Source organism: Danio rerio, chromosome 11 (genome assembly GCF_049306965.1).
Source record: "Danio rerio strain Tuebingen ecotype United States chromosome 11, GRCz12tu, whole genome shotgun sequence".
NCBI classification, from domain to species: domain Eukaryota; kingdom Metazoa; phylum Chordata; class Actinopteri; order Cypriniformes; family Danionidae; genus Danio; species Danio rerio.
Window position 1 is genome coordinate 14,537,955 of NC_133186.1, and position 22,133 is coordinate 14,560,087.

Genomic DNA, 22,133 nt, shown 5'->3' on the forward strand with positions numbered 1-22,133 from the left:
GCGACAGTGGAGAGGGAAAAAAAACTTCACCGATAGGAGAGTAAAGAAAAAAACCTTAAGAGAAACCAGACTCAGTTCGGCACAACCATTTTAATTTCTCCACTGGCCAAAAGTCTTGTGCAGAGCTGCAGTCTCAGTGGTGGAGGCTGGAAGCTGGCCTCAGCGAAGACTCGTCTGTCCCTGGACCGTCATTGGAATCAGTCTCATGCTCTCCACTCCCCCATGACCACCAGCGCAACAGAAGCTCAGGATACAACCTGGTCCCGGATATGGACACCTTGAGATCATCTCGATGATCCATTTCCACCTGGGGATGAGTATCTCCAGGTGGAAATGGAGAAAAAAAGAAAATAATTAGCATAGCTGCTGTTCATAGTGTATATAAACAAGATGCAGAAACTTGTGTGGAAACCGCTAAGTGTATGCTTTACTAAACAGATAGGTCTTTAATCTAGTTTTGAACTGAGTATGTCCTGGATGTTATCAGGAAGGCTATTCCAGAGTAGGAGCCATAAAGGAGAGGGCTTGACCTCCTTTACTCAACTTTGCTATTCTAGGTACTAACAGAAGCCCTGAGTTTTGAGATCTTAAAGAGCGAGTTGGATTGTAGCGAGACAGAAGGTTGGTTAGATAAACAGGAGCTAGATTATTTAGAGCTAAATTTAAAATAAATAATAAATTTAAATTAATTAATTTAAATAAATTTAGAGTTAAAATGACTCCTTCTTTTTAAAATTGTCTAAAGTGTTAAGACTTTCTAACAGCTTACCAGTAATTTACTGTAAATCAATTACAGCAAAAAAAAAAAAACATTTAATTACATTACATTTAAAGCACCATTTATCCCTCTGTTTATGTATTTCCAGTATTGTATGTATTTATTTACTGCAAAATAAACAGCAATTTTCACAATGCAAATTTAAAATACAGTAATATACTGCATAACTGTCATACAGTAAAATACAGTTCATATTACAGTTAAATGCTGTGTCATTTACAAAAATCGTAAACAATATAATGCTGAATATACCTAGCAGCATTTATGAAAAACTTCAATAGATTTTGATAACAATTTACAATAAGGTTCTTTTTATGCTAATGTATTTACTAACATGTACAAAACAATGAATGCATAAGCTTTGTTAACAACAGTTAATGTAAATAATGTCATTTATTTTGCGTAACTAACAAAATAATTACCTAAATAACTAACTAACGATGCGCAAAGCAGTGGCGCAGTAGGTAGTGCTGTCGCCTCACAGCAAGAAGGTCACTGGGTCACTGGTTCGAACCTTGGCTCAGTTGGCATTTCTGTGTGGAGTTTGCATGTTCTCCCTGCATTCACGTGGGTTTCCTCAGTCCAAAGACATGCGGTACAGGTGAATTGGGTAGGCTAAACAACAATACTTAGGTGAGCTGTGGTGTTGACACAAAGCTCAGTTGGTAATAATGGACCCAAAGTGTGCCAAGAAAATATTTCCGACACACACCACCACCACCAGCTTCAACTGTTGATACAAGACAGGATGGATCCATGCTTTCATGTTGTTGACGCCAAATTCTGACTATACCATCCGAATGTTGCAGCAGAAATGGATAGTCATCAGACCAGGCAAGGTTTTTCCAATCTACTATTGCCCAATGTTGGTGAGCCTGTGCAAATTGTAGCCTCAGTATTCTGTTCTTAGCAGACAGGAGTGGTACCCGTCGTGGTCTTCTGCTGCTGTAGCGCATCTGCCTCAAGTTTAGACGTGTTGTGTATTCAGAGATGCTCTTTTGCATACCTCGGTTGTAACGAGTGGTTATTTGAATTTGTGTTGCCTTTCTATCAGCTCGAACCAGTCTGGTCATTCTCCTCTGACCTCTGGCATCAACAGGGCATTTGCACCCACAGAACTGTTGCTCACTGGATATTTTCTCTTTTTCAAACCATTTTGTGTAAACCTTAGAGATGGTTGCGCTTAAAAATCTCAGTAGATCAGCAGTTTCTCAAATTTTTTAAATACCAGCCCATCTGCCACCAACAACCTTGCCATGTTTATTCACTTAAATCACCTTTCTTCTACATTCTGATCTTGATCTGATTATCTTGATCATGTCTGCATTCTTAAATGTATTAGGTTGCATTCATGTGATTGGCTGATTAGAAATTTGTGTTAACGATCAGCTGAACAGGTGTACCTAATAAAGTGGCCGGTGAGTGTGTTTGCAAGTATTCTTCATTACTAACATTAACTAATAAAACCACATGCTATTCTTTTTTACTTATATTCTAATGCATTTTCAGTTATAAAATATATATGAAATGTTGTATATTTGAATAAATTGATATAAATGTTACTTAAGCTATAATTATGATCAGACGCTTCACATGATTTATTTTAGTCAAACAGTTAAAATAAGTTAAAGTATGAAATTAAAGCTTTAGCTTTGGAATTACCAAAAGTACATGTTTTTTTTTTAAAGGCGTGACATTTTACTTCATTATATTATCTACAAAAACAGCTTTTAATTACTATAAAGTACTGTACAATATATAATGCACCCAATTAAGCTAAGTGCTCTTTTTATTAGGGGTTAATTACAACAGGCATATAGTGAATAAAAGGCTCTAATAAAGTTCTGTTTTAGCACCTGATTTGTTTATGAGTTGCTAATGGATAAGCAGCTGAAATGCAGACCAACAGTGGTGCAAGGATTTTTTGAATTCACCCCTGTTTATTTGTGTGTGTACATGATGCAGCTTGGCAGTGATGAAATGCGTAGATGTCAGCATTTGAATATCTGTGATCTGTCAGCCACTGAGGGACCAGTGGGGGCTGCTGAGTGACAGATTTACTGCAGAGAGCTTGAAAAAGCAGGCCACTGACTGGTCCTATAGTATTGTATTCGATCTTTATATAGTTGATATTTCCTTATATTTTAGCCTACTCATAATTTCTCCATATCCAGTCTGACCTTCTATTGGCCAACTGTGCTAAATCAGTAATTGAGGTTCAGTGTAATCAGACCCCTCTGGGCTCTTACAGGAATTCCTGTCTTTGGTAATTATCATAAGCCTGTCATCAAATTTCTTATGTCAATTCATCGCCTGTGTGTGTTGATTGGAAAAAATTCAAGCCTGTCTTCCACTAGGAACAGATGATTGGAGATGGGTGATGTGCAGTGGTTGGAAAAAGAGAGAGAACTTATCACCTCAAATACAATGGCTAGAAACAACAAGGTCAAATCAAGAAAAAGATTTACATATATCAAATGTAACAAACAAAAAATCAACTCCTAAAATAATCCTATGCTAATCTGAAAAAAAGAAAAACAAACATCGATATGCATACAGTAACTCCCTTCACTGTCATAAACAGGAGATAACTAATTCAAAACAAATTGGCACCCACCTTCCTACTTAATCCTCAAAATAAAAATAAACAAACAAATCAACCAGACTTCTCTTTGGGGAAATTGTTAGATATTAACAAGAAAATCACTAATAGTAGAAGTTTCTTCTATAGCCTCAACACACATAAGCCATTTAATCTAAATGAAATGTTTAACGTTCTAGTAAACAACAGGTTTAGATGTGAAGAAGAGCTTAGCCGCTGCACTAGCCACCACCAACTGGTTGGTGAAAAACAACATAAATCACATTGTGCTCACCAAAGATACGTCTCTGGATGTAACAATTAAACTTATACAAACAAAAATAATAAGAAAGTTTTACAGAAAAACAGAAACAAATATTATTCCCAACAATTCCCCTATAAACAGAATGAAATTACATTTACACACAAAACTAATATTAATTCTAAAAAGTAAAGCATAACAACAGTACAATTTTTTTTTTTTTTGCTTATTTCATTCATACATTAATATTTTTTTTCGGCTTAGTCCTTTTATTAATCAGGGGTTGCCACAGTGGAATGAACCGCCAACTTATCCAGCACATGTTTTACGCAGCAGATGCCCTTCCACCTGCAACCTATCACTGGGAAATATCCATACACACTCATTCACACACATACACTACCAACAATTTTAGCTTACGCAATTCACTTATACCACATGTAATTGTACTGTGGGACAAACCGAAACACCCGGAGGAAACCCCCATGGCAACAAGGGAAAAACATGCTTGCTGTGAGGCGGTTGTGCTACCCACTGCGCCACTGTGCTGCCCTTCTTGCTTATTTGTTTTAGCATAAAAATATATGGTACTTTTTACACCAAAAGTGAAATGAAATGACTAAAACCTTCTAAAGCCTGATGGAAATGCAAATTCACATCTGTACAGCTGAGGGAACACCTCAAACAAACCTTTCAGCTGTGCTGCCTTTTTGGATTATTGTACATGAAGAAAGGAAAAGAAAGTTAATAGCTTTAACTTTAATAATTCAGCAAGGAATTTTCAGATTTGCATTTTACACTTTTTATTCATTACAACCCCTTCAGACTGGAATTATGATGAAGTATTAGGAAAAAATAAAAGTAAAAGTACATTTTCTCCAATCTTGAGGCTTCCAAAAATAAAAACTAAATTAAAATAATAAAAATGTCAACATTTATTTGTGTCTTTTTTAATGGACATAAGGTCAGCACAGTTAAACTGCAAAAATAATATACCAACATGAAATTAACAATGACGTCATACAAATTGTTGGTCTTTTTGAAGGGTACAAACTTATGACACAAGTGAAAAATATTTTATGTCATATATATGATATGTTCCCTGCTTAATCTCCACAGAGGAATGAATTGGTTTTACCAGCAAACGCTCTTCCTGCCACAACCCAGCAGAGTACACAAACTCATATAAAGAAACACTCAGTTCTGAAAAACACCCATACACTCGCTCATTCATACACCACGGCCAAATTTGTTCATCCAGTTAACCCATACTCTTGGGCTGTAGAAAAACCTACACCTGGAGAATACCTACATGAACACAGGGAAAACATAAATGCCTCCCAGTCCAGCTAGGACTTGAACCATCAAACTGCAGACATTTTTAAATGAAATCCTAATTGAAAACATGCAATTCTACAATCTACTAATTGGAGTTCATCTGTGGTAAATTCAGTTGATTAACTATGATTTGAAAAGGCATACACCTGTCTATATAAGGTCCCAGGGTTGACAGTGCATGTCAAAGCAAACTAAGCATGAAGACAAAGGAATTGTCTGTAGATCTCCGAGACAGGATTGTCTTAAGGCACAAGGCTGGGTAAGGTTTTAGAAAAATTTCTGCTGCCCTGAAAGTTCCAGTGAGGACAGTGGCCTCCATCATCCATAAGTGGAAGATATTTGGAACCACCAGGACTTGTCCTACAGCTGGTTGGCCATCTAAGCTGAGTGATCAAGGGAGAAGGGCCTTAGTCAGGGAGGTGATCAATAACCCGATGTTTACTCTGTCTGAGCTCCAGTGTTCTTCTGTGAATAGAGGAGAACCTTACAGATGGACAACCATCTCTGCAGCAATCTACCAATCAGGCCTGTATGGTAGAGCGGCCAGACGGAGGCCACTACTGCCTATAATTTGCCAAAAGGCATCTGAAGGACTCTCAGACTATAAGAAATAAAATTCTCTGGTCTAATGAGACTAAACTGGAACTCTTTGGAATGAATGCCAGGCGTTACATTTGGAGAAAACCAGGCACCACTCATCACCATGCTAATATAATCCCTACAGTAAAGCAAGGTGGTGGCAGCATCATGCTGTGGGGATGTTTTTCAGCAGCAGGAACTGGAAGACTTGTCAGGATAGAGGGAAATATGAATGCAGCAATGTACAGAGACATCCTGAATGAAAACCTGCTTCCGTGTGCTCTTGACCTGGGGCGACGGTTCATCTTCCATCGGGACAATAACCCAAAGCACACTGCCAAAATATCAATTGCGTGCCTTCACAACAACTCGGTGAATGTCCTTGAGTATCCCAGCCAGAGCCCAGATCTAAATCCTATTCAACATCTCTGGAGAGATCTGAAAATAGCTGTACACCGTCGCTTCCCATCCTGCCTGATAGAGCTTAAGAGGTAATGCATAGAGGAATGGGCAAAAATTCCCAAAGGCTGGTGTGCCAAGCTAGTGGCATCATATTCAAAAAGACTGAGGCTGTAATTGCTGTCAAAGGTGCATCAACAAAGTATTGAGCAAAGGCTGTGAATACTTAAGTACATATGGTTTTTCAGATGTTTTATATTTGAATGAATTTGGAACAATTTCAAAAAACCTTTTTCACATTATCATTATAGGGTATTGTGTTTAGAATTTTGAGAAAATAAATGAAGTTAATCCATTTTGGAATACGGATGTAACATAAAAAAATGTGGAAAAAGTGAAGTGCTATGAATACTTTTCAGATGCACTGTATGTACAGTATGTATGTATGTATGTATGTATGTATGTATGTATCTATGTGAAACAATAATTTTCTTTTTTGGGTGAAATAATACTTTCAGATTTGTGACCTTTATAGTACTCAGCAAGCAGTTTTATTCACAAAGTCTGATTTCCATGTAAGATGGGAGATGGCATTACAATAATCCTTTATTTTACTTGACAGACAGCCCCAGCTTAGCATGTTGTGGTAACTCTAAGATTAGCGTGCTTCAGATATTATTTATTGACTTAACTAATATGTATTTTGTTTGTCCTCTATTTATTTAGGAATAAATGGTTAGAAACTCTATAAATGGTTCAGAAAGAGGCAGTATAATAGACCTTTGTAGCACATTCTTTTTTTTCTGTTTGTGGTGTTTGATGAATTGCAGTAATGAAGTGATTTTATTTCCCCCTTAGGCTACGGGATCGGTCTTCCCCAGAACTCACCTCTAACCTCCAACATATCTGAATTCGTCAGCCGTTACAAGTCAGACGGCTACATGGACATGCTGCATGACAAGTGGTACAAGGTGGTGCCGTGCGGAAAGAGAGTTTTTGCTGTTACCGAGGTGAGCAGGAAACTCAGGAGTGTGTAAGTGTGCAAGAAATCTTCAGTGACCCAAAACAAAATTGGAAAACTTGGTTTCAATATTAACAAATTAATAAATATTTATTGCATAATTCCTATATCAGCTCAATCCCTTTTACCGGATTAGATGCATGTAATTAGTTCATGGATGGGGGTAGCACTTTTCCATCTCATACATTAGAGCGGTTTGAGGGTGTTAGCCAAGCTTCTACATGTAGTTCTGTGCATTTGAGTTGATTTCATTTTGCAGTTGAAATATGTTACGTTTAGATTTAATCCAGACCTAGATGCTTATTAAGTTGTGCAGTGAATAAAATATTGCATTATGCGCAAAGAAATGTTGTATTTTATAATTGAATGCTCAATATCCTACTTATGACAAATCTATTATCAAATAAATAATTGTAAATTAATCTAAAATAAAATTCAGCTCTTTGAAGCAAATAAAAAAAAAACTTTAAGAGGCATTTTATGTCTGTATGTCACTGTTAATTGATATATTAAATAAGGTCAATCTAGACATTATGTTTTAAAGGGCACCTATTTTACCTTTTTTATTAGATAAAAGATAAGACTTTTGTGTCTTCGGAATGTGCCTGTAAAGTTTCAGCTCAAAATACCCATCAGATTATTTATTATATAATGTAGAATTTTCCCAGTTTGGTGTCTGAGGGCAATGTAGCTGTTTTTATAGCCTGTGGCTGTAAATCCAAGTAAGCTGCTTCTCCCCACCCGCCGCTCCGTCGTGCACGTCTGCTTCTCATGCGTTATGTCAGAAAAACAGCCATCAGTGTTAGGTCCCATTTATTTTTTGCTCATGTGATCAAATCTGTTTTATGACAGTGTAAACATGAAAAAAAATTCATGCATTCGGATATTTAGAGATCGGTTTCAGGCCTCCTTCATATGTGGAAATAAATTAGATATGAATTGGCACATGTGACAATGCAACTATCATGTAAACAGGCACATCGGATTCATTGAGGCATTTCGTTTTGTACGTCATTAAACTCGGGACAATGTTGTACTTTTCTGCGGGTTAATGACATAAAAAGAAGAGCATGTGTGGAGACGCCAACGAGGTAAACAACAACAACAGAGGAAACACAGAGGAGGAAAGTGGTCAGTCACCGCAATTTGCTTCTACCAGACCCGAGATCTCTCTCGTACCCGCAAATTCCTCTGAATGGTAAAGGACACCATATATAAACCATAGGCTCAAGCTACGATGACGGACCTTTCCCTCTTCCTCTGCCTTAAAATCATTTTAAAGCTGGGTGAACTTCACATTTCGTAGAGCTAAAAGCAAGACAATTTCTTCCATCGTGGCTAGTGCAAATGCTACAACCCACCTTTACGCATGCGTGATATCATAAATTGTATGGCAACTGTAAACACATGAATCGGATATGGGTCACAATTAAAAGAACGTGTAAATGGACTGACAAAAAAATTGGATATAGGCAACAAATTGGAATTGGGCATCAAGACCTGACAGTGTAAATGAGTTTAAGTTTATTCAAGTCTTTCTGAAATGAAGAGTCTCACACAAATGTCGTTTCCTGTATACACACAAACACATATACACGTTTACTGATACCATGTGGCCGTGGTGATTATAGCAGTTAAGAATTCCATTGCAATTTTCCTCTCTTTATTACAAACATGCACTGTTTTATAAACATTTTAAACTTATCAAATTAATTATTGAGGTGCAGCTGTAACAGATGTTTTAATCTCAGTTTCTTAGGAAAAATAAAAAAATGTTCCATTGACGTGTATACATGTTATTATGAAGACTATTGTAAACTTTAAGACTATTTAAGACCTATTTTAACGTCAGTTAATTTAAGAAAAAGACTTGTGCGTATCACACTTTCCTTTGTCTAGTGTGGGGAAAATGAGGTTCCTTCCACGTAAAAAAAAATGCAATAGTATTTTAGAGTAAATATTATAGTGTTTTTGAACCATAATATAGTAAAGTGTGTAATACTTTATATATATATATATATATATATATATATATATATATATATATATATATATATATATATATATATATATATATATATATATATATATATATATATTTAACACTTTCTTAATGGTTGCTGCATACTATAGCATGCTATAGTGAACTGCTAAACATAAAAAATACTGTGGTATACAATACTAGTATAATATACTCTATAGCGGGTCGCACATCGGATGCACCACTCAGCAACACGCATATGACAGTTAAAAGTAACCAGAGAAGGCAAAAGTACACACATCCTTTACTCAAGTAGAAGTACAGATACGCATGTTTAAAACGATTCTGGTAAAATTTGAAGTATTGACTACACTTTTCTACTTAATTAAAAGTAAAGGCGTACTCTTACTGTACCTTTACTGTAGTTGCCAATGGATATAAAGTATCCATTGGCAACTACATCTTACATTATATCTATACATTTATACAAAATAACATACATTTCTGATTTTGATGTAAAATATTTGCTAATTTTCAGCAAGCTTTTCAAGCACAGTTCTTAAAAGTTACAGCAGCCCAAAAGAAAATTTATATTCAGAGGTTCAGGGCTATGAGCCCAACTAAAGCAAAGACTTTTCCCCATGATGGTGACTTTAGTCTATGTGGTCCACATACAGTATGTTTTAAGATAACTGGGGCACATTTGCCATGTGTCATCTGGGCCACTTTAGGCTCACAGCCACATTAGCTAGAGCTAAAATATTTGCCCAAAGTGACCCACATTTGTTTTAGGATAACTGTGCCCCATTTGCCATATCTTCTCTGGGCCACTATAGGCTCAAATTCACATTAGTCATAGCTTACTAGGCCAAATATTTGCCAAAAGTAGCCCACATATGATTTAAGATAACTGGGCCACATTTTCCATATCTTCTCTGGGCCAACATAAGCTAACAGCCTCATTAGCCAGAGTTACTGTGCCGAATATTTGTTAAAAGTGGCCCACATTTGTTTTAAAATAACTGGGCCACATTTGCCATATTTTCTCTGGGCCACATTAGGTTCACAGCTGCATTAGCCAGAATTTACTGTGCCAAATATTTGTCAAAAGTGGCCCACATATGTTTTAAGATAACTGGGCAACATTTGCGACGTGCTACAGGCGTGCAAAAAAAATAGATTGACTGAATCAAAAGGTGCTCAATTTGGTCAATAACAAAAAAATAATATAGATCGCAAAATCTAACCCATCAAAACAAAAGTAACAAGACTGGTTTAAAATTTTAAGGAGTAGAAAGTACAGATATTGTAAAAATGTAAAGAATAAAAGTAAAACAGTTATCCATTGACCACTGGCTGAAAGATTTGACACATTGCACTGGAAAAAAAAACACCTACAGTATAAAGAAGTACCAAAAAATTGGGGATCTGTTTATACAATTTTTGAAACATAACCATATACGATGGCACAAGCAAAAACCTCTCTCGCTACTGGTTAATTGATTGGTATATGTATATTTTGAATGTGGAAAACAGTATATGTTTCCCATGTATAACAATTAATTTAACTGTTCAACTGAATCTGGATGTTTTGGAGGAGGGAGGGCGCAAGCTATTATAAACTATTATATAAACTATTCAGTGCAGAAAGCACTTTCCATTTGTAACAATTTCTCCCTCATTAGCATAGTACATTAGTCTTGTTTTTGAATCTGCCACTATGCTGACACATAGGCGTTTGTAGCTCCGCCCTCTTTTCAAAAGAGACCTGGGAACACAGTCCTATTGAAATTTAAAGAGACAGTCTTCAAAATGGCACAGTTATGATTCAAAAAGTTCTAAAACATAATCTGTGGGGTGTTTTGAGCTGCACATAAACAAGGAATGTCAAAGACTTTGATTAGATCCAACTGGAGCAGGTATGACTTAGTTTAGAGCCTTTAACAACAGTATGGTTTAAAAACACTATTGTATTTCCAATACATTACATAAATACTTTAGTATTTTTTCATGTGTTAGCTCCCGCTTTCAATATTAAATGTGTTGACAGAAAAGAAAACTCTGCCCCAATTGCTATTTCACAAGGTCCATCTAAAAGCTCGGACATTACAATCTTTGTGCCAATCAAACCTCCAAATCCCCAGACTGTCATAAACCACCAAATTGCATTTAATCTAATTAATTACTTGATATTTTATCCAATAATAAAAAGCTCCTGAGAGAAAGACGATGACACCATCCTGTCATTCATTATATAAAACAGTCAATAGAGAGCTCAGATGTTTATCATTTCCACAGAGCCCTTTTAAATCTGACAGGTTGATGTGAGAAAGTGATGTTTGGATTAGCTAGGGGCTTTTCAGAGGGGCTTCAGTTCTTACATATTGGTTTGGCTCAGTACCTTCACTAACTTATCTCATGTCATTATCTCCGGAGCTGACAGAGGTGTGTGTTAGATCTGCTCTAAACCTCAGAAGATTCCAGAGTAAATGACACTTTTGGAGCGTGCTGATCGGCTGATAGCTGACATCCAGAGGAAGAAATAAAGGCCGAACTATTCCTACAATGCAGATTTCTCAGTGCTGCCGAATGCATTAAGCTTGCAGTAAGGCGGTTTTTCCGCCCCATCTTTTAATTTCAGGGGGGAAATTACCATTGCCTGAGCAGAAAAGATTATTCCTCATTTACATTTCAAATCTCGGTGCTCTTGTGGCATCAGAGGCTCACAGAAGGACGAGAACATGAGGACAAAGCATTGTGAGCCGGTTAAAACCAATGCAAAATACGCTCAGTTTCTGAATCGATCCGACAACTGTCTCAGAGCTACAGTAATAGGAAATGTTATTCCACAGAATTCTGTTTGGCAGTACACAGAGGCCTTACAAAGATTTGCAGAACTGAATTCGTAAGCCTGACTTCACCTGTTTCTCACTGGTTTTAAGAACACAAGTTCCCTGATTAACAGTTTAGTAGAACTGTGCAGTAGATTTCTCCCAAAGCACTGGCCTTATGACCAAACACACACTGAATATTCACTAAAATATTTTTTGTTTTATATTCTGTAGTCTCTTGTTTATGTTGATTGTACGATAGAAAGAAATTCTATGTTCAGTTCATTAAAACTGAAGCCACTGTTTTAAAAAATGTCCCCATACATTCCTCCTAGCTTACATTGGATGACAAACATAATAGTTCCGCCCTGAAATCATTCCATTGGCTGAGCCACTGTTGCTATGTTGGACTACATAGAAATCTCAAATAGGAAAAGGCTGTTTTCAGGGAAATAAACATTCACCAAAGATTGACTCTGCAACTACACTTTACTTTGGCCTACTCTTTATTGGCTTTACTGTTTATTTTTATTATTATTTTTAATAAAATGGTTCTTTGAAAAACTGTTGACAGAGACAATATCTTCTGTGGCACTGAAAATCACCTTTTCGAAACCTTTCATTGTAAGAGTATACAGAAAATTCAATTATTTTAAAGACTCCATATAACGTGATATATTAGTCAGTATGTATGTATGTATGTATGTAATGCCATATATTTATTATTTTAATACAATAACTTTTCTATAATTTTTTTTTCTAAATTAAATTATGAAGCCAGATCAGTCTCAAAAATAATAGATTTTATAAAATAAAAATTACACATGACCAACACAATTTACATTTACAAAATCCAATTCATAAGTTCAAAACACAATTCAAAAATACACAAATCCAATTCAAAACATGATTTAAAAATACACAAATATATTTCATAAATCAAGTTTGCATCAGTTTGCATTTTTTCCCCGCGTGGGTTTCCTTCGGATGCTCCAGTTTCCCCCACAAGTCCAAAAGCATGTGGAATAGGTGAATATAGGGTATAGGCTTAATTACCCATAGTGTGTGTGTGTGTGAAGGAGTGTGTATGGATGTTTCCCAGTGATGGGTTGCAGCTGTAAGGACATCCGCTGCGTAAAACATATGATGGATAAGTTGGTGGTTCATTCCACTGTGGTGATCCCAGATTAAAAAAGGGACTAAGCCAAAAAGAAAATGAATGAATAAATGAATGAATGAATGAATGAATGATTCATAAATACTCAAATCCAGTGTATAAATTCAAAACATCATTCATAAATACTCAAATCTAATTCATAAATTCAAAACATGATTCATAAATACTCTAATCTGATTAGTAAATTCCAAACACAATTCTCAAATATTCAAATCCAATTCATAAATCAAAACACAATTTAAAAATACACAAAATCCAATTAATTTGGCAAAAAATATTTATGATTTTTGCTTGTGAATTCACAAATTGGATTTTGAAAAATGTGAAATGTGTTGTGCATGTATGAATTTAGTGGATATAATATCTTTAAGGCTGATCTGGCTCCATACAAATGCTCTATAGACAGCTAAGTATTGTGTCCTGCAAACAACCAGCCGAAAAAAAAAAAAAACATGCACTTTAATATAGGCCTATTGTTTTATCATTTTCATAAAACAGCAAGAGAAAATGTTCTTCATTTTCAGAAATCTGCATATTTATAAATATAACTATTATTGTGTTTGATTTGATTGATTTTTGTGTCTTTAAGAGTGTGTGGCTTAGTTCAAGCTATCTAGACACATACAGATCAGCTCTCCTCTGTCTTATGTTGATGGGATTCCTGCTTCATTTTTAATAGGATGATTTTTAATGTCAATTAGTTCAAGCTGGTAGGAATTCTTCTTCATCAAAGGAACTCAGTGGGGGTTACACAATTCTTTCAGGCTAATGAAATATCAGTCAGCAGAATTACACTGCCCTCCAGTGTAAAAGTAGCGCATCACATCTCTCCCTCTCTTTCTCTCTTTCTCTCTCTCTCTCTCTCTCTCTCTCTCTCTCTCTCTCTCTCTCTCTCTTTCTCTTTCCAGACACTGCAGATGGGGATTCGTCACTTCTCAGGGTTATTTGTGTTGCTGTGTGTTGGTGTGACTGGGGCCTTACTTACTCTGGCAGGAGAGCATGCCTTCTATCGCCTGGTTCTTCCACATATACGCCGCAAACAGAAGTTCAAATACTGGCTTCATACTAGTCAGGTGAGCCATGAGCCTAATTTAGTTCATTCTTTCATCCACCCGTTGTTTTCAAATCAATTTGCCTTGTTTATCTTGTAAAACATAAAAAGAAATGCTTTGCAGAATGTTCAAGCTACATTTTCCCCTAAAAATCAGAGTGAATGGTCACGTGTTTTCAGAACAATTAAGACCTCTTTTGTGATATATTTATGGTGTGTTTTTTCATGTTTGTTTTTATTTTTTTTTTCTAAATATCTCCTTGTGATCCAAAAATAACACAAACACACACACTAAAAAAACACTTTTACTGCTTGCTACCTACAGTATTTAAATGAGTTGAAACAACACAAATCTTAAGTTTGTTTTGGCACAACTTAATTGTTTTATGTTCAATCTACTTAAATTTGTGAAAATAATTAAGATTTGTGTACAAATGTGTACACTATACACTGTACAAAAAGCCAGCATTTTGTACAGTGCAGATTTAAGGGTAAGTGTACAGGAACCACATTTTAAAAGCATACAGAACTATCTCTTTAAATACTAATGATGTTTCTTATTGTCTGGGCTGTTTTTCTGTTAAAATTTAGAGTTGCCCAATTTATTATTTCATCAAAATGTTTCCTTTCTTTAATCCGCTGATAACTAAGATTAAAACTGACTCTTTTTTCATAGGGCAAAGCTTTGACTCTGTAAATGAGTTGTGCTTGTTCTCTCAGGGTCTTATAAACTATACTGTCTCTAAAGGGGTGGAGAGGGATTACTGCCAAACTGAGTCAGTAATTGCCATCTCTGAAATATTGATTTTTAAAATCAAAAGCATCATGTTGATCTTTCCCATTGAGCCCTTGCTGAGACAAATCCCTTTTACTTTTCTCGTTTATTTATTTATTTATTCATTTATTTTTCAGAAAATCCACAGAGCACTGAACATGACTTACGAGGATGTGAAACGGCAGCGGGCAAACACAGAGAAAAGGTTTTGTCTTTGTTTTATTTATCTGTTTTATAAGCATCAGAATTGTCCATATTACAACTGATGAAATCACTTTTCACTTTGAATATCTTAAATCCATTTTGGATTATGAATATTTATTTTCTATTATCTTATATATTTTTTCCATTATCAGTTATCATTTTGGAATAAAATTTTAAGTTATATCTGGTTTTAGATTATTTTTTCTCTTTAATGTCATTCCAAAATTTAATGATAGCCTGGGGAATGTGCCGACATATAGCGACAATGTGCTTTGGGCATGCGGATTCCGAATCCCTTCTCCCTCTTTATCTCTGTCTCTAACTTTGCTCCCTGTCTAGCAACTGTCCAGTCATTTATAACGAAACAAAAAATCTATTCAATAAACCTAAAAATCTATCATATCATTGGTAGTGTTAGTATGATTTACACTATTAAATTACATACAGGTCAAGTCCAAGTCAAGTTGCCAGATTGGGTGGTTTTGAATTTGATTGTGGAGTAGGAAAATGCCGTAGACGGGTAGACAAAATTTGGGTGTAGAAAAGTAATTCAGTTAGCAGTGACCAGTGCATAGCGCAAACCACGTGGGTCCACCCGCAAATGGAGGTAAAATAAAGTTGTATCAAAATCTGACTCCCGAACAAATCTGACTACCATTCACGTGCATGCGCATCACACAGCGCCTGCAGTTAAACTCACAGTGGTTTATCATAACACTTTACTTGATCTTTTTTATGTGTTGTCTGATTGACAAGGAATACCTAATTATGTTTAAAAGAATTTAAAATGCCAAATAGGACGAATTAATACCCTATTTTAAAAAGTTACTATTATTCAACCAGCATTTTTTTTTTTTTTACCAGAAATTACTAGGGACGGGTACTGAAACTCGGTACTTTATCGGTATCAGTGCTACATAATAAAGAGCAAAGTATCGATAAGCTCTGATGTTAACAGTTCTGCTATCGGTACTGGTGAAATATTGCTAAATAAACATTACTTACAGTAGCCTACTTTAACTGACCAACCTTTTCTAATATACAACATTTGATATTCGTCTGCACAGTTGTCAATCTCACATGAGAAATGCTCGTGTTTCAGGTGAGCGCGTTAAATATAAAAGTCTTCACAGTTCTTTTAAATTTTCAACTGCAGGGAGCACAATAAACTAAGAAAGATCCCGACTTTTGTTAGAAAAGGCAAACATGTTGATTTTTCTCCGGAAGAATGGTTAAAACAGCATCATTTTACCAAGCGTCTTTTTTAATCTGGGGTCGCCACAGCGGAATGAACTGCCAACTTATCCAGTAAATGTTTTACCCAGCAAATGCCCTTCCGCAACCCATCGCTGCGAAGCATTTATACATACTCATTCAGACTTATACACTACGGACAATTTAGCCTACCCAATTCACCTGCACCGCATGTTTTTGAACTGTGGGGGAAACCCACATGAATGCTGGGAGAGCATGCAAACTCCACACAGAAACGCCAACTGACTCAGCGGCTCGAACCAGTGACCTGCTTGCTGTGAGGCGACAGCACTATCTACTGTGTCAATGCATAGTCGTGGCAAAATTATTTTTGTTATACTTTTAGTTATGTGCTTGAGGTAGGTCAATTTATTTTTATGCTTCTGATTTTCACGCCCAGTCTTGCATGTGTGTTGTTTTCATCATGTGACCTTCACCATGTGCTCCTTTGTTCCAGTTCGCGCCATGTGTTTATGTCAACCATCTTCACCTGTGTCTCATCCCTGTGTCTAATCATTGTCATCATCCACTGTGTATTTATAGTCCTTTGTTTCCTTGAGTCCTTGTCGGGTATTCTCTCTACGTTGATGTCTGTCTTCATTCCATGGTCTTCCTGAGTTCATCTCCGTAAGTGTTGTAAATAAAAATACGTGTTTTGATAATCCTGAGATCCCGTGCCTTCTTCAAGTAAACCCGGGTGTTACACTGATAAAGTAGCATTCAACTTGAAGAGCCATTTATGGCTCGTTTTCACTGAGAGGTACAGTACATAATGGTTCGGGTCGGTACAGGTCATCTTTATCAGGCTTGCGTTTCCACTACCAAGGGTACCCTTTTTGTGGGCGTGGTGTACGACAGAGTTTAAGTCGACGTCATTCTTGCTCAAATAAATGTCAACAGTAAAGCTGTACAGGTTGTTCACAAATCATATGAGAAACACTTCTCACAAAACAGATGCTTCATACACCTTGTTTATTATTAACCTTTCTATGAACATGATTTCATTATAACTGCAGATCAATGACAGGCTAATACAGTAGGCTATTTTGTACTATGTCTGCAATTATATAAAATAAATGCAACATTTATAAACACCAACAATCCCCTTACAGTCTCTGTTACCAACTACAGAAAAACTCCACACAACAGACATTTAGTCCTTATTTAGGTTTACAAACACCACGCAACATAGCCCACAGTCGGTGCAAACCTTTCATCTGTGTCTGTAATCTTCACCAAATTTACCAGAAATTTAAAATATGGAGCAATCGCTCTCTTTTTAAAAGTCTAATCATCTTGTTTAATCCTACCCCTTTTCGCAGCGCCATACGACAGAATTTCGCAAACTCAATCTCTAGTGTGACCTGCCGATTCACTCTCGCATTTGTCAGTTTCCGACAAGATCGGGTTTCAAAAGCACGTCAATCAAGTGCACGTTATTATCAGCTCAAGAAGTTTCTTATTTCAGATATAGACGCGTACATGAGCGCAAACAAGAAAGCGAAACCGCTTGCGCTTCAGACTGACTCGTAAAAAACAGGGGCAAAGAAAAAGGGGCACAGGGTAAATCTGCTCTTCTTTTTGGCTTTGTGGCTGTTCATCAAGACCATGACATGATTTGTTTGAGCCCATATCGACCATGGCTCGTTATTATATGTATTTACGCTGTAAAAGAGCTCTCAGCTGTGTATTTTAAACATTGCGGCTCTTTTGATTTAAGTCTGGCTTGTTACTTAAGGGAATGACGTTTCTCTGTAAACCAATACCATTCAGCTGCGAGTCTAGCTCTGCCTTTTGGTAACCTTTCTCGTGTTTGGTACCCTTTCAAAAGGGTGCCGAAAAATTGGTACGGTTCGGTTCGGTACGCCTTTTGAAAGTGGAAACATCTATAAAAGCAAGTAATATAAGAAAGAAAGAAATATAATCAACAAAGAAAATGTAAATGAAAACCGTAAATAAAAAGCTTATTTATTTACTGTCTTAGTCCTATCACTTTAAACTAACAAACACTGTACATCTCTTCATATTAATGCCAAAACACTACTTTATTTATTTATTTATGTAAGTTTATACTTTTATTTTAGTTGTCTTTCTTTTCTTTGATTTTAATATCCAAAATGACTCCTCATTTCACTTAAGTTTACAGTTATAATAAAGCTTCGTTAACCAGTTTTTAATGATCAACAAAGGAATTATAATGCTTTATTTCATTATTTCATCTTTATTTACAAGTAGAAGGGTATTTACAGCTACTTTATATTTCTGTTTGTTTACATCCTGTCACTTTGTGCCCTCTGGTGGCATAGTTGCAATCTACTGTTATTCCTAAAATATGTTCTTAAGCCTCCTTTCCACTGCACATGACAAGCGACAGACGGAAGTCATTCATTGCCAATAGAGAGTAGTCCAGGAGCTGTTACGATCATCTTCAAACGTGAAAAATTAGAAACCGAATTGAGCTGCGAATCCATTCAAATATTTGCACTCCTGCGACTAGACCGTGTGTGACCGGTTGACCTGATGTGATGTTTTTCAGTGTCCGTGCGTGCAAAATGAGGAATAGTATTTATTTATTTATTTTTTGATTTAGAAGAAAGTCTATATTTAAAAAAAAAATAAAAAATTCTATTCATATTTTATTGTATGTATTTTTTTTGTTGTTGTGGGGGCTGCACGGTGGCGCAGTGAGTAGCACGTTCGCCTCACAGCAAGAAGGTCGGCGTTTCTGTGTGTGGTTTGCATGTTCTCCTCATGTTCGCTTGGATATCCTCTGGATGCTTCGGTTTCCCCCACAAGTCCAAAAACATGTGGTTTAGGTGAATTGGGTAAACTAAATTGTCCATAGTGTATGTGTGTAAATGAGTGTGTATGGGTGTTTCCCAGTGATAAGTTGCGACTGGAAGAGCACCGGCTTTGTAAAACATATGCTACTTATGCATTTAAGTTGGCAGTTTATTTTACTGTGGCGACCCCAGATTAATAAAAGGACTAAGCTGAAAAGAAAATGAATTAATTTTTTTGTCCACATTCCCTCCAAAAACCATTGTGAAAGCACAGAGAATAAAAGCTCTTGCTTTTGTTCTCCTTTATATCGGGCACAGCGAGAATCAGTTTCTGTCCCATGGTGCATGGCAAAAACAAAAATTCTATGCGATCGCCACATTCCAGTAGTCCAGATGTTGTGTGCAGTGGAAAGGTGGCTTTAGTCCCTTGCCCTCTTACCGCGTGCCAAGCGTAGTGGTAATGGTCATTTTGTAATGTCACTCACTGTACACTAAAGACAATTTAATTTATTCAATTCACCTTTAGCGCATGTCTTTGGACTGTGGGGGAAACCGGAGCACCTGGAGGAAACACACAAATATGGGGAGAACATCCAAACTCGCTTCTTAATGTTAGGGGACAGTTATAAACACTCGCATAGTTGCATGTTGTAATATTTAAAATATCCAGCGGCAACACAGTACTGGGAAACACCCAAACACTCTCAACATCACACACATATTCACTCACTGTACACTACAGCCAATTTATTTGATCCAATTCACCTAAATTGCATGTCTTTGAACTCTGGAGGAAACCAGAGCACCCAAAATTAATTAACAAAATAAAGAATAACAACACAATTATAATAAATTGTTATTATAAATTAAATTTAAATTATAAACTACTTATATTTTATAGTGCAATAACCTTTCACAATTTTAAGTGTATTTTTGATTAAATAAATTCAGCTTTGCTGAGCAAAACAGGCTAATTTTAAAACATTTGAAAATCCTAGAGACACAACTTATGACAGGTAGTTCATGTGCTGTTTCGACGTCTATTTTTTATGGTTAGGCTATTTTTAGCTACATTTTATTCCTTTTACATTCATCAACTGGCACTAAAGTCAAGACTGCATCTGTTAACTAAGGCTAACATGCCAGGATAATATAAATTTAAAGAGCTTTGTCTTCAAAATGAGCACTTCAAAGTCTGGGTGTTAAAAGCAGACAAGAGAAAACTCTGTAAAACTACTATTGAGCTATAAAATATGAAAAAGGGAGCACTTTGCAACCAATCAAACAGTAAATAGGCCTTCGTGTATCTCAGATTTTTTTTTTTTTTGAAAATCTGAGATATATTATCCAATATTCTCTTAGTGGCTATAAAGTGATGCAAAATGATAATCAAGTTTTAATTTATGGTGTTAATTTAATATTTTTTTTTGTATTATATCATTAACGTATTATTAACTCCTGTTTTTTCATTTATTAGATGTTCTTTCATTCATTTTTTTTTTTTGGCTTAGTCTCTTTGTTAATCTGGGGTTGCCACAGTGGAATGAACCTTAACTTATCCAGCATATGTTTTACGTAGCGGATGCCCTTCCAGCTGCAACCCATCACAGGGAAACGTCCATACACATGCATTCACACACATATACTATAGACAATTTAGCTTACCCAATTAATCTATAGGGCATGTCTTTGGACTTGTGGGGGAAACCGGAGCACCCGGAGGAAACCCACGCAAACACAGTGAGAACATGCAAACTCCACACAAAAACGTCAACTGGCCCAGCTGAGGCTTGAACCAGTGACCTTCTTGCTGTAAGGCGACCGTGCTACCCACTACACCAACGTGAAGCCCTAAATATCACTGTAGTTTTTCTAATTGCACTTTATATTTTATACCTAGGTATCCTGCACTTGATCACTCCTGGTTAGACCTAAACTGCATTTCGTTGCTTTGTACTTGTACATGTGTAATAACAATAAAGTTTAATGTAATCTGATCTTATGGAAATTGGATGTTTGACTTAAAGTGGAAACCCTGTTATATAAAAAGAGTATCTTAATAAATAAATAAACTAATTCCTATCTAAATAATTTTTTTTTCCCAGCTGTAACATTCAGAAAGCCCAGCCGCATCCTCCACCTCAACCTGCTCCGCTTGGATCATTTGCCAGGTGGAACAACGAGAGTGCCAAGGTAGCACAGGAGCCTAAAGACAACAAGAGGGTCCATTTCAACCTGGAGACCCTCAACACCCGTCGACTCCTCCCCCGAGTTGTGTCAGACGGGGGCCAAACCAGCTCCGCCTCCACGTTGAGTTCTGGGGCTGGGAGTTTATTGGCGAGAGTGTGTGAAAATGGGGGGCCTGTTCAGCGGGCCACCTCGTCAGTGAGATCCTCGAGCCCCTCCGGACAGGACGAGCTGGAGGAGCTCCAGACGAAGATTGAGGAAATCCGTGGACATTTGAAAGCTGCTCTGGCTCGCAGGGCTGAACTTCAGACAACACTGGCTAAAGAGAGAGCGGCTGCTGCTCTCACCACGGCAACAACGACTGCTCCGCCCACAGTCACAGCTACCATTTGCCCCGCCCTCACCAAAGAGCCGACAGATTTAAAAAGGTGATGCTCACATTACGAGCAGTATGAACATTGTTAAAATGGACATGTTTTTTTAGCGTTTGCCTTCAAAAAAAAAGGAAAAAAAACACCAGGACTCTTTTAAAATATCATGCTAAGGCAGCTTTGATCCTTGGTACAGTTATTACGCTAATAGAGCCTCATGTTACATCTTCTGAAGCATCTCTACAACTCCTGTTAAAGGGATAGTTCACCCCTAAAATTTAAGTTTACTCACTATTTACTCACCTTCATGTGGTTAAAAACAGAGGAAGAAAAAAACTTGTAAGCTTTGACGTATAATATTAAAAAACAAATACTATGAAAATTAATGCCCACATAGCAAAATTTCTCTAGCCCAGATATGGCCCACACAATCAGCTTTTGCTTGGCCCACATTCTGCAGTGAATTACGGAACATGATTGGACCAAGTCTGGCTTCCATACAAGGGCCAAGCATGAACCACGGCCAAATCTCAGCCAAGTTAATAACCAGGGCTTGACATT

At 36.7% G+C, this 22,133-nt stretch overlaps 1 protein-coding gene across 5 annotated transcripts in view; it reads left to right on the forward strand.

Annotated features, from left to right (window-relative positions):
* grin3bb (glutamate receptor, ionotropic, N-methyl-D-aspartate 3Bb) overlaps window positions 1-22,133 on the forward strand; it is a 195,944-nt gene that overhangs the window by 171,769 nt on the left and 2,042 nt on the right. For 3 of the 5 annotated variants that reach the window (XM_068224302.2, XM_073916566.1, XM_073916565.1), the window contains exons 6-9: window positions 6,796-6,947; window positions 13,856-14,020; window positions 14,911-14,978; window positions 21,120-21,693. In XM_068224302.2, coding sequence (XP_068080403.1) covers window positions 6,796-6,947; window positions 13,856-14,020; window positions 14,911-14,978; window positions 21,120-21,633 — 899 coding nt within the window. In that variant the 3' untranslated portion in view covers window positions 21,634-21,693. Of the gene's footprint in view, window positions 1-6,795; window positions 6,948-13,855; window positions 14,021-14,910; window positions 14,979-21,119; window positions 21,694-22,133 lie in introns of those variants that run through there. The other 2 variants (XR_012387079.1, XM_017358314.4) reach the window with 1 other exon arrangement.